This window comes from Manis pentadactyla, chromosome 14, assembly GCF_030020395.1.
Source record: "Manis pentadactyla isolate mManPen7 chromosome 14, mManPen7.hap1, whole genome shotgun sequence".
In the NCBI taxonomy this organism is placed as follows: Eukaryota; Metazoa; Chordata; class Mammalia; order Pholidota; family Manidae; genus Manis; species Manis pentadactyla.
In genome coordinates this window covers 87,044,016-87,056,750 of record NC_080032.1, presented here as the reverse complement: position 1 = coordinate 87,056,750, position 12,735 = coordinate 87,044,016, and the positions used below count along the sequence as shown (strand labels likewise).

Below are 12,735 nucleotides of genomic sequence, written 5' to 3'. Positions count from 1 at the left end.
CTTGCACTTTTTTTGTGGTAAAGGGGTTGGATTTCAAAGCATGCCTAAATGCTAAACCAGAATCACATAAAGTTCAAACTCCTTCCTGGAGCTCTTCAGGCCGTTCCAGATCTGATTATGTCTCCAGCCTCATCCACTGACTCTTATCAAGCCCTCCCCCACCTCCACGAAATAACACCCAAGTAGACACTCAGGGCTGTGCACGTACATACGCACATATGCGTAAACACACCATTTGCTGCACTATGTTTATCTTCTTGGAGGCACTGTGCTCTCTTGCTGCAGGATCGTCGTGCTCACCGTATGCCCTGCCCGGGACACTGCACGCATTTCCGCCTTACCTCACACCTCTCTACGCACACAGGCCTCCTCCACATTCAGGTCTCTGCTAAAAGATCTTGCCTCACTCTGTTCTCAAAACCCTGAGCACTTCTGCCAACGCCTGCCTTATAATACATTATAATCACCTATGTACTTATCTGTATCTTGCATGGAGTTCTGGAAGGGCAAGAAAAATATTTATATTTTCTGCTCTGGTTTCCCCCAGCACCAAGCCCAGAACCAGCTGCAGTACAGTATCAATAAATATAAATTAATTAAGTGAATAAATAAATGAATGGGTTTAACATCCACAAGTTTCTAAATAATAAAAATATTTTTAAAACACATTTAGAAAAGAGGTACATTGTAACTTTTCAGATACTAAAAAAAATCATGAATACAGGCTACTTACAAGGAATTGCCAGGGAATGTAAACAGTACAGAACATGAAGCACAATTTCCTCTTCATTTTTAAAATGTTTTAATGCATTTAGCAATATCACATAGTCTTTATTCTCAACAAATTCTGTCAGCTGCTCATCTGAAACTAAAAAAGGAAAGACAAAATACTGAAAAAGCTCAAACATGGTATAAGAATATAATTACTCAAAAGTGTAACACTCATGATAGTTGGATGAGGCAAAGTAAATACAATAGAGTGTTAATTTAAATATGTATTTCAGCAAAAGACCCTCCTGAGAATTTTATTATGGAAAAAAAAAACCTATTGAGATTAAAATAATTGCATGTTGACCTATATTAGGAATTCCGTGTTTTGAAATGTACAAGTGTTAATGACCAGACAGCTCTCAGAAAAAACAAAATTATTTATAATTTCATTTGGGAATTCTAGAGAAAACTGACCAACAACTAAATACGATGGCCTGTTATTCACTGGAGGTGAACATGCCACAATACTTCAAAAGGAGTGGTTTATGGTACACTGTCGAAGGGTGGCTCAGCTAAATGTATTAATTAACTTGAGGGTCAACTTTAGCAAATGATAACTAATTTGACGTTGAAATACTCTGTCTCAATGGTTTTGATTTTAAAAAGATCAGAAATTGTCATCATTAATTTTAATACTTAAAGTCTTTTCATCAAGTCAATGAGTTCCATTCAGAGTCATTTTATTGGGTGATAACCTCAAAAACATGTATAAAACTCTGTATTTTCTAGCCTGAGAATGGTGATAACAAAAATGTTAGCAAATGCAACACTCTTCATGATCAACAAGACTTTTTAGTTCTCCAACTTCTTAATTTATAAACCATGAATGAAATTAATTCCACACAAATAAGCAGTATTTGATTTACCTGCACTATTTAGCCTTCACTGACAGCTCCTACTTCTTAATAAATAGTACAATTTTCAATACACGCTTACTCTCAAAATTATATTCTACTTTCCCCATTATCAACCCTTTTTCTTATGCAAATATCAAGATGAATAATCTGACACTTTAAAATACCTGTCTCAAACAGCACACGTAAAGCTTTGCATCCAAGTTTCTGGACTTCATCGTTGGCTGAAAATGTGCGCATGGCATCGAAAATTAACAGGAAAATATCACTTTCTTCATCTAATATCAGCAAAGTGATTTTACCTATTTGGAAGAGAACAATATGCCCCGAGTAAATAGCTGCTTTAACATTTAATGTAGTCACGTTCACATGAGGATTATGAACGGTTTGTAGACTTTTCACCACTCGGCCCAGATGTTGGACCTATCAAGTTCTATGGTAAACTCCCAGTACACTTTACTATGACCCTGTGACTCCCAATCAATCCTACATGTACGGTGGCCAAGACCTCTTGTCCTAAACTCCTGAGACGCACTTTGTCTGCCTCTTAGACAACACCACCCAAATTTTCCACGGCCACCCCAACTTAGCCTATTCCTATTCCCTGTCTTCGTTCAACAGTAATGATATCATCACCCAAGAAACATCTCCCTTGTCCCTGCTCCCTCTCTCTTCTCATTCTCTGCCCAGCCAAAGAACCAACTCAAGACTAAGTCCTTCAAGTCTATCTTCTAAACATCTGGAAAATTCCTTTTGAACTAAGCCCTTCCATTCCTATTGTGTTCAGGACCTCATCACCTCCCGCCTCGAATGCAAACACAATTGCTTAAAGGCTCAATTGGCTCAAATCCCTACCTCATTTATCCCCTGCATTATACTTCTAAAAACAAAATGGGATCTTTTAAACCCCTTGCTGAAACCTTCTAAGGCCTCCCATAGTCCTCAGTCCGAAAACGAGACCCTTCACAAACCGACTACACGGATCTCACCAGCCCCAGTCCTTCCACACGTCGCCTCAGTTCCAGATATGCAAACTCCTTGCTCCTTGCTGGACGTTTTCTCTGATACCCATGTGCACTTGCACTGGCATTGTGGGATGCACTTGCCCTTTCCCGCACCCGCACCAAACATACTCCCACCATAATTCAAGAAATAACACCTAAATAATGAGCCAGACACAGGCTGAAGCAGTTCACTCTTAATACATGGAAACCCAGCACAACCCCATGAGGTAGGTGCGATCTCCATTTTAGAGGTAAGAAAACAAGAAAACAGCACAGAAAGGTTAACTGACCCATGTGATATGTCTAGGGTCCAACAGCTAGTAAAAGGCAGGGCTGGATCAACATTTAGGCAGTTCATGTCCATGCTCTTAACTTTCTACAAATGTCTTTAGCTTTTCTCTTCTCGATGTTACTATGGTGGTTTTCTTCAAATCTCTGCTACAGTACTTACAATAAAATGATTCATAAAATAACCCCTCATAAGTATCTGAAGTGGACTTCAAAACGCATAAAACAGCTAACAGCGCAAAATCCTAAATGCTGTATGGAAGAAATTAAATTAACTAGTCTTTTCAAAACATACGCCAAATTTCCAAACTGTCTGCATGCTGCTGACTCAATATATCCCAGGATCGGGAGGCTCTTCATAAACCCTCGGTTTCCTGCCCATTGAGAAATGGAGAACAGAAAAGAAAAAGGGGGGCTCCCAACGAGTTTAAAATAAATTATGGTTACGACTAGTGGGTACGTCATACTATACATTTCAGTAAAGGCTGGGGCGAAGTGGCGAGTACTTTGTGGCCATCCCCATCTCTTTCTTCATGCTCTGCTTTTCTCTCTTCTCTCTTTCTTCGTCCCCCAGGCTCCTATTGGGTCGTCGTTATTAGCAAAGCCAAGAGGACATTTAAAATCTCCCCACCACCATGTCCAGCCCCTCGCATGCCATCTTCCCAGGTCTCTGCGACTCTGCACACACCGACCTCCTGACCTAATGCGCCGTCCACGGTGCTAAGGGAGACGCCTCCCTGACCTTCGTGGTCAGCTCCCCTGCAAGCAGCCTTTCTTCTCAGAGCCTCATGTAATAGCAAGTGTCCATCACAGCAATGACCATGATCACTGCACCATATAAAGAGTCTTTGTTTTAGGTCTGTAACCCTCTAGGCAGCAGTTTCCTCAGGGAAAGAACCTGACATGCAGAACCAGACCCCAGTTCTACCACTAACTGGCTGAGGCAACCTCCCCGCACGCCAGTGCTCCTCCCAGGAAACCGAGGTAAAACGCCATCTCAAGGGATGTTTGGAGGACTATGTTTTTAAAAGCATGTGAAGTGTTTGACGCATGAAGCCTGACATCTGGCAGGCATTCAAGAAGTAATGCTATAGATTTTTTAAATATTGCTATTATGTCATCCTCTAGAACACGTACTATGGGAAACACATTAGAGACATAAAGGAGAAAGAAATAACAATGAGAAAGCCATGCATGGCGACCAGCTAATGGGAATGTGAGACACGGGACCAGGTTTAGAGCAAAGCAGAGGACAGAAATTAGATTTAGGAATAACACAGAAGGTGATGTTCAAGACCAAGATATTGGGTGGGATTTTTGAGAGAGAAAGTGTAGAAAAAAGCGAGCGATAAGGAGAGAAAATGGAAACAAAAGAGTTTCAGAAATCGCTATTTAGGTTATATTATTATACTTTAAAAAGACTTTAACACACACTTGATAAATGGTTTAAATATTTTTTAATTTGAGCCAGCATTAAAATATAAGTATGTATATACTACCTGAAGTGAGGAGGTGATCTAAGACCTTCAGTCCAATAACTGACAAGTTGACACTGGCATTATGAACTGTTAGCATCTTGAGAATTAGTCTGTAATTAAAAACAGAAATCAAGATAAGAGTGAAATATGACACTGCAGACATTTGTTTTTTACATATTGCTTTTTACTCACCTATATTTTTATTTGTCTTATTGTATTTCCTTCCCTATATTGAAGCTCATGTGTTATTTTCTTCCTATAAACCTGAGCCAGGCTTATGACAATTAATAGGGAATTGTGAAGAACTTCAATTGAAAAGTTATGACGTTTTCCTCTGAATATTCAAACTCAATTATGAATTATTTTCATCCAACTCTATACCCAAAATATCATAACCCTCTATGCACCAAAAGAACAAGCCCATTCTTGTATGTGATAGAAATTTGGGAATGTGGTACATGTTGATATATAAAAATATAGAGATGTAATAAAGATGCTAGTTTGCATATACATTAAGAACGATTTGAATATTTAAATTATTGACTGTTACTATTTTTGAAAGAGAAATGAACAATGATTTATAATGGAAAGTGAACTTAGTATATCAATAACGTTCAATTGGTTCAAATTTATTAAATCTGAGCCCCTGAGTTATCAACTCTAAAATATACAGTGTTTAATCTGTTCCCACCAAGTGCTGTTTGGCTTCACAATGTTAGAAGACGGAGCCTGGTGACATCCACGGTTTCATTAGATCCAAGTAGTCTGGTCACATGGTCTCCAGGTAGAAAGGTAAGGCACTGAGACACCCCATCCTTCGAGTTGCTGCCCATTCTCCTCCAACCCCTGCTGCCCCTAAATCTCCCCACACCATTCCTGCTTTTCCTGATTTCACCACCACACAGTTAGCAATATAAGACTTTGGGGGCAAAAGTCCTTGAATATAGGGAGGATATGTTTTAGAATAAATTTTTTCTGGGAATGATCTAATATGCCCCACTGTGAAGAGCAGTGTGTCTATCTTGTTCAACCTATTTCTGGCCTAAGGTACGGGTGTCACAAATACCTGAAGGATAGTGGGTAAATGAATGAATGAGGGAATGAGACTCCCTGTAGAAATGTTTATGTAATTTCATTCAAACAGTTGGTTTGTACTAGAATATGAATAGGTGAGTTTTCCAATACTCTGTAAGGTTACAGATCCTTAATCTTTGGGGATCTTGGAAATTCTCAACCAAAGCAAGGGACACATAATGTTACAATTGCTAATTACAGGTATATTTTGCAAAAGTCTTCGTTAAGTGCTGCTTGCTTCAGAACTGACTCAGAATTTCAGAGATTTGTTTCGCAATGAATCATACATTAATTGTACATATGCTCTTCTGAAACACTCTTTAGATGTTGGAAACTGAAGAACAATGTATATTTATTGAAGATGGGAAAACATATAAACAAAGCTCTCATTGGTCTAAATTAGCAGCTTTAGTTCATAATAAGAAACAACACAAAGACATAATGTTTAGTTTAGCATAAATTATGCTTTTTATAATATGTCACTGGAAACAATTTTTGTTCATTCTCTGTGGTAAAGTCACATTGTATATAAAGAACACCTAAAGTTACTGACAGAAATGTTTTCTAATTTTTCAAGAAATGAAGTTATTCAAAAAGGATTTTCATGGAAACACATTTTTCCTTCAGAAAATGTTTTCTTAACTAATTACAGCTAAAGAAGTGGTCTCATCTAAGGAGTCATTTTCTTGCAAACTGCAATAAAAGCTGGTAAAAGAGCTATCAAGGTTTGGTTGCAAATGTGTTGAAAGGTAATTTCCTCTTTTTTCTTAATTTTGAAAGCTGTGGCTTAAGCCCATTAAAGATGTATGAATATGCATGAAGGTGCTTTTTAAAGACAGTAAAGCATAAACATCTAAATTACTATTTATAGGACTTACTTTTTCTTTTTTTTGGAAGAACCCGTGTTTTATATCAGCCCTACTAATAAAAAAATAAAAAAATCTCTCCTTGGTTTCAACTCATAAGTTATCATCAATAGTCTACAACTTAACCAACTGGCTAACTCTACCATTATATTATTAAAATTATACCACCACCTGCTACGTTACCACAAACGTCAATTTTCTAATTCCATTAGATAATACATCTCTGAGTTGAAAGCTCTCTATAAATACAAGTTACAACTCCAGGAAAAATATCTATACTTTAAAGGATTTTACCAGATTGGCTTAGATTATAAATATAATGTATCCAGGGAAGGGCTGTAATATGTACAGACAAATATTGAGTGCAGTTCATTTTTAAACCTGTTACACTTACTGGTGAACCCCAAGAACTTCCCAGTCATGTCCAACATCCTGGGGTCCCATTAAGGTTTGCATTGTATCTGGGTAGATTTCTATCAGTTTGCAGAGAAGTGACCAACCAACCTGAAAGCAAGAAAGGAAAATATTCACATTTTTTAAAAATACCTTAACGGAACATAGTCAGTCAAACATGCATCTCTTCATTCTTAGTAGACTGGGGTGACTACATTATTTTTAAATAATTATTTTGGAACAAAATGGTATCCTAAAATGCTTACTGAGAAATGAAAGCCATATATTGGAATACATTTTTCTACAAAAATCATACAGAAGGACAAACAAAAAAAATATTGTAACATTTCTGAATAGTGAAGGAAATAGGCAAGCCTATTATCCAAATAAAAAGAAATAAAAATAAAATAACACACGTACACAAAGTTTCAGAGGACATATCAAGATGATGAAATGCAAGAAAGGCTACACACAGGACTTAGTGCTTTTTAAGTCATGTCTACCCAGAAGAATTTCTTCTAAATATTTAGGATTTTAATTATAGGGGGAAATGAAGTGATTTTCAATGGACGATTAGGGGAAGTTGGAGATTTTAATGGCAAAGTATAAGCTGTCAGGAAAGACTGCCCAGATATGGAACAAGAGTAACTGGAAAGAGAAAGAGCCTTGTCTGATGATATATATAACATAACACACATATATATATAATATGACATCTATTACAGGAAAGAGAGACAGGCATATTAGATAGACAGGAGATGGACTATCTAGATACCACAAATGTCCCGAGACTCACATTTCCAAATGAAATACAATCTTACTGGTGCATTTTAAATATATCTTCATTCAGTCCCTTTATACATGTCACCTTGAATAAGTTGCCCTTCTTAAAAATTTATGATTTTTTATAAAATGTGTTGTTTTTAATTCCAAACTGGAGATTAAAAGTAACACAGCCTTCCTGCTGCATATGCCTCTCTAAACTTAAGGAATCCTCCATTCTTTCTGTTGTACTTCAGAACTACACTTGATATGGTCAGAATAAGAACAAAAGAAAATAGAAAATGCCTATATATGCGGCATCTAGAAATAAATGAAAAGTGTCCGAGTATGATATGTGATAAACATCAGTATGAATCCTGAAAGTGGGATTCACTGCCAGCTAGAATTACTCCGAGAGACTAGAACACAGAAAAGGTAGGACTTGAGCCAGATTTCAAAAAATTATAAATTAGTCCATCAAAATAGGGAAATGAGAGCTTTTAAAACTGATGAGCTATGAGGAGAGGAAGGTGCAAAACGGTAAGAAGAGGATGCTTGCTAAATAAGACTGGGTGCCTAAGTGGAGCTGAGGGATGCAGAAATCTGAGTGGCAAGATAGAAAAGTTCTATGCAGCCAGTAAGGAACAATGGCACAGGTCTCTTATTTATAGGAGCAAACAAGGGGTATTTCACAATATAAAAATGACACAAGATCTCTTTGCAAGGATATTTCTGGATCTTTTCGGAATTAAGCGTGAATTGCTTTGTCATAGCTCCCTTTCACATGCTTTCAAATTGCTTGAAAAGGCAGCAATTCCTGACAGCTATTTTTACCTACCTTCAAGTAGGACGTCCTCCTCCACGTAAGCTGAACAGACATGGACCATCCAGTTGTCACAGAACCCAGCTATTTTTGTGCTTTTTGATAAAATATATTGAGACATTTTTTTTTCCCCCAGGTATTTAAGAAAGTAACATTCAGAGCACCTTCTGGTGAGACATAAGTCATGAATCACATGGGATGCTAGAGCCACCTCTGTGCCGGCATGGCTGACTCAAGGAGAACACCTGTGTTGTTTTCGTTGGTGAAGCAGGACCATCAGTAATTGCTTTGCAGAAAGACTGAGGCAGGTGAGCTTCTGTGATTAAACAGAATCTCCGGCAGCGGCAGCAATGCAGAGGCAGCCACCATTACTCTAGTCAATTAAAAGCGTATCTTTCAGAAGAAGGCTCCCATTCTGCACGCTTATAATACAATTAAATTGGTGCTTCACTTTATTATAATTATTCTGTAAACTCAAGTATCTAATTAATGCACAATAGGAAAGAGTTTAGGGGTTACAGAACATTTTAGTCACTTTCATTTATTTCACTCCCTTACTTCAAAGATTGAAACAGTGTGGATAAAGAGAAGTAATGTAAAATTGAAGAGCACAGAGAAGTGACCAGTTGACTGGCAGGAAAATTAAATTATAAGACAGCTAGCCTAAATGCCAATTCTCTGAAGACTGTCATTTATTAAGAAACATTAATAAAATATGAAAAGATCTTGAAAATAAAAATTCAGAGTCTGGACTAACATGTTAAATTCATCAAGAAAAGCTTTTAGTTCAGCACTTCCAGCTAATTCAACATATAACGTATTAAAGGAGACCTATGCTAATTACACCAGAAATATGAAGAAATTTGATGAGGAAAAAAACACTTTCTTTTAAGTGGAGATTAAATTATCAGTAGACAGATCCCTTTCTACATCCCTTTGATAAGCCAATAATAAAATTGGTAATGTCTTTGTGCCTAGCATGACCACAGTATTTCTACCAAACCATTTCACTTTTTAGTTGCACGAAAAGCTTGTGAATGTATCAGTTAGGGGACCTGTATGATGGGAAGAGATCTTGAAATGCGTAAAGACTTGAGTCCTGGCTCCGTCACGACCTCTGTGATCCTAAATGAGCTGCTTAACTCTGAGTCAAAAAATATCCAGAGATTTCTGGGAGGGTAGTGAGATTCCATACGCCCTTTGCAGACTAATACAAGTATGGTGCTGAAACTAATAGCTCTATTCCCTTAAATTACCAAATTAGAAGACAGTGCCTTATTTTCTTGCATATTCAGTCTCTGGTACCCACGGGGCAAGGATGTTGAGTGACATTCCTCACTACTTCAGATAAGCATGTTGAGGCTTGGGCAGTTTCCAAAAAGAAGAATGAGGTGGTGGGTATGTTCTAGTCTCCCCCTGGATTCTCAAGTCTGGACTCTGCAAACGAAATCCCACAGGGTCCAGTTGTTGTAAGCAGTGGCCAGTAGAAGTGACTGCTCAACTTAGAATCCAAGGAACGGAGGCTGTGAGAAGAGGCACTTTGGAACATCAGAGCAGACGCAAGCAAGGAGGGATGATGTGGGTGGAGAGCATGCTCAACGGGCCAAGGCTGAAAAGTGACTCATATTTCATGGGCAAAATTGAGACACTGGGTGCTAAAAAAGAACAGTGTCTTTATCATGCCTCCCATCTTTTCATGGTTTGGTTTGCTAACAGCCTGAAAATCAATAGTCAGATGGGAAGTACTTCAGCTGAGAAAAAAATAAAAGTTACCATTTATTCCACTTACAATATGTCCTCATTGAAAGTAGCTAGGTGTATGGTTCAGACTAGACATGGCTGGATACACAGATAAACACAAAGATACAAGAAGATAGATTTTGAGCTCCAGATAATTCTTAAATCCATCTACCCTCTCAAGCAGATAGGAAGAAAATTGACTTTCTGACTGCACCTTGATAGAGTTCAAAGTTAAATTCACTTTCCCTTCAGGACCTAACATGCAAATGACGAAACTGATTTCAGTTCTCTAAATCTCAAAATCTACAAAGGAAGTTAAAAAGTGAGGCAGTAATTTTGTTTTGACTATAGAGCATTATTAATTATCATGTTAGGGCTCCCTTTTTAATATGTCGAATATTTGAGCAAATTTCTGGGTTTCCTACAGTACAGATTCTAAAAGTTTCACTTTTACATTCATTTTATATGAAAACAGTTGAAAAGTATAAATTTAAACTCACAGGGGAGTCATAAAACAACACTTTCTTTAGATAACGTAAGTTATACTGCAACTAAAGAAGGCTGGAAATCTGTCTTCAAATTACAAACAAACCTATGAGAGTTTGCCAATTCCAGCATTTTATTAATTTAATTATCAACTTTATTACTGTTCATTCCTCCCCTTTCCCAAACTATTCACAATGATGTCAGCCCTAGGACATGCTGTACATTGGAAAGAATCTTAGAATAATTTGATATGAACACTGATGAACTCATCTGGCCAATGACAGAACTAAACCTCAACCCCACCCCGGCACCGTCCATGAAGTCCGTCAGTCAACAGTATAGCTACTTCTTCAAGACTATTAGGCTGCACACACGAGGCCCTTTCACACCGTTAACTTTTGGCAACGATCTGACAGCGCTCCCATCTTAAAATTAGGCTGTGGTCTGTCAAGTCGTATCTCAGACACAATCCAGAACTCTAGGTATAGAACAGTGACAGAAAAACATCTACTTGCAAAGGGCAAGGGGATTGGGCAAAGAGGAAACAGCCCCTCTACCTGCTGCACGCTGGCGACCCTCATGTACGACTCCAAGACGATCAACAGAGGCACGTGCACATTTTTGCCTTCAAATAACCTGGAGGCTGGAAAAGAAAGGGGTGAGGGAAGAGAAGTCAAGTCACGATTCATAGCGACCCTTTTAGGTCTGGAAGGGGCAGAGAACGCAAGAGGAGAGCGCAAGCCCTCCCAGCATTCTCGGCTCCTTTCTGCAAGGAGTGGAGAGTTTGCCCAGCTCCAAACCCGGAGGGAGTTTGCAAAAGGCGGGGTGGGGGGCGAGGAGCAGCCCCCCGACAGGCGATTACCGTGGTCCGCGTACGTGAACACCAGCAAGTCCTCCAGAATTTGGACCAGCGTCTCTATCTGTTTTCCTTCCTGGACGTTGTTCAGCCTGACTATCAACTTCTTCAGGGTCTCCTCGTCCTCCTCCTCGCACCCCCGACAGCTGCCACTGGCCATGGCCGACCCGCTCCGGGCCCGCCGCCCCTCGCGCGGCAGCAGCAGGGAGCGACCCGCTCGGCCCAGGGGCAGGGACACGGCCGGGCCGCCGCCGCTGCCCCCGCCTCCCCCGGCGCGCCCGGCCCGCCCCCTGCGCCCCGCCCGGCCCGGGATCCCCGCCCGCCCCGGCCCCCCCGCGCCCCCGCCCGGCCCGGATCCCAGCCCGCCCCGCCCGCGGAGGCCCCCAGACGGGCTCCGGGGCCTGGGAGCCGCTCAGCCGAGGTGAGGCGCTGCGCAGAACCGGGCCGGGGACCGGGGTGACGGCGCCGCCTCCCGGGACCGGATCCCACTGGCCGCGGCGGCGCGGCCCGGACTCGCGCGGGGGGAAACGGCCTCGGCCCCCGCGCTGGGTCCCCGGGTCTCCGGGTCCCCCAGGCCTCGCCGCCGCCCCCCAACCCGGCCGGCGCCCCCGCAGCCCCGCGCGCGTCTGCAAACTAGGAAGGAAAACGAAAGCCGCGGCCTATCTCCGATCTGAGAGTGGAAATCAGGGCGCTGGGAAGAAGGGACACCGCCCCGCTAGTCCCCTTTAGGAAAACAGCCTCTGAGAGGTCCCCCGTAGGGAGATGAGTCAGTTCCTCCGCCAGGGTCGGAACGTGCCCAGCCAGATGCTTTTCTAGGGTCGCGGGGGCTGCTTGTGGGAAAGGAAACGCATTATTTTCCCTGTTAGTTTTTGACGCTCTGTTGGCCAAAAGGCCACTAAAATTAACTTTAGGGAGTTGAGTTTCCACTCAGAGGATCCTGCTTACTTAACAAAGTACTCAGTTCTCGGTGCTGTTAATGAAATCATAAGGTGTGGGCAGAAATGCACAAGAGGTGAAGGTAAACATCATTCCCTTGGCAAAGTGCTTTTGAGCATGAGCGTCTGCGACCCTGAACTTACAAAAGAAAGGTACCAAATAATGTGTTTTTCAGGGACAGAATCCTAAGAAACGCCACAGACGAGGCCAGACCCAGACAATCCATTCCAGTCGGTGATCTGTCCTGGCGGTCATTTACCAAGGTGAGCCATGGACTGGAAGTTAGGACTTCACAATTTTAAATCTTGTGTTTTCACTTCTTACTCATACTGGTGGCAATTCTGAAATGGATCAGACAAGTATTTATCATTCTTTCACTGAAGAGGAAATGGAGATTTAGAGCT

The 12,735-nt window shown here is 40.8% G+C and overlaps 1 protein-coding gene across 2 annotated transcripts in view; it reads right to left on the bottom strand.

Moving 5' to 3' along the window:
- The window catches only part of LRRK2 (leucine rich repeat kinase 2), a 129,714-nt gene extending 118,039 nt beyond the window's left edge, over positions 1-11,675 (bottom strand). Inside the window, exons 1-6 of one of the 2 annotated variants that reach the window (XM_036889384.2) lie at positions 11,402-11,675; positions 11,097-11,182; positions 6,730-6,839; positions 4,417-4,505; positions 1,793-1,927; positions 734-868 (exon numbers count right to left, since the gene is read on the bottom strand). In XM_036889384.2, the coding sequence (XP_036745279.2) occupies positions 734-868; positions 1,793-1,927; positions 4,417-4,505; positions 6,730-6,839; positions 11,097-11,182; positions 11,402-11,555 (709 nt within the window). In that variant the 5' untranslated portion in view covers positions 11,556-11,675. The remainder of the gene's footprint in view (positions 1-733; positions 869-1,792; positions 1,928-4,416; positions 4,506-6,729; positions 6,840-11,096; positions 11,183-11,401) is intronic. The other variant, XM_057492517.1, reaches the window with a different exon arrangement.
- Between the last annotated feature and the right edge of the window lie 1,060 nt (positions 11,676-12,735).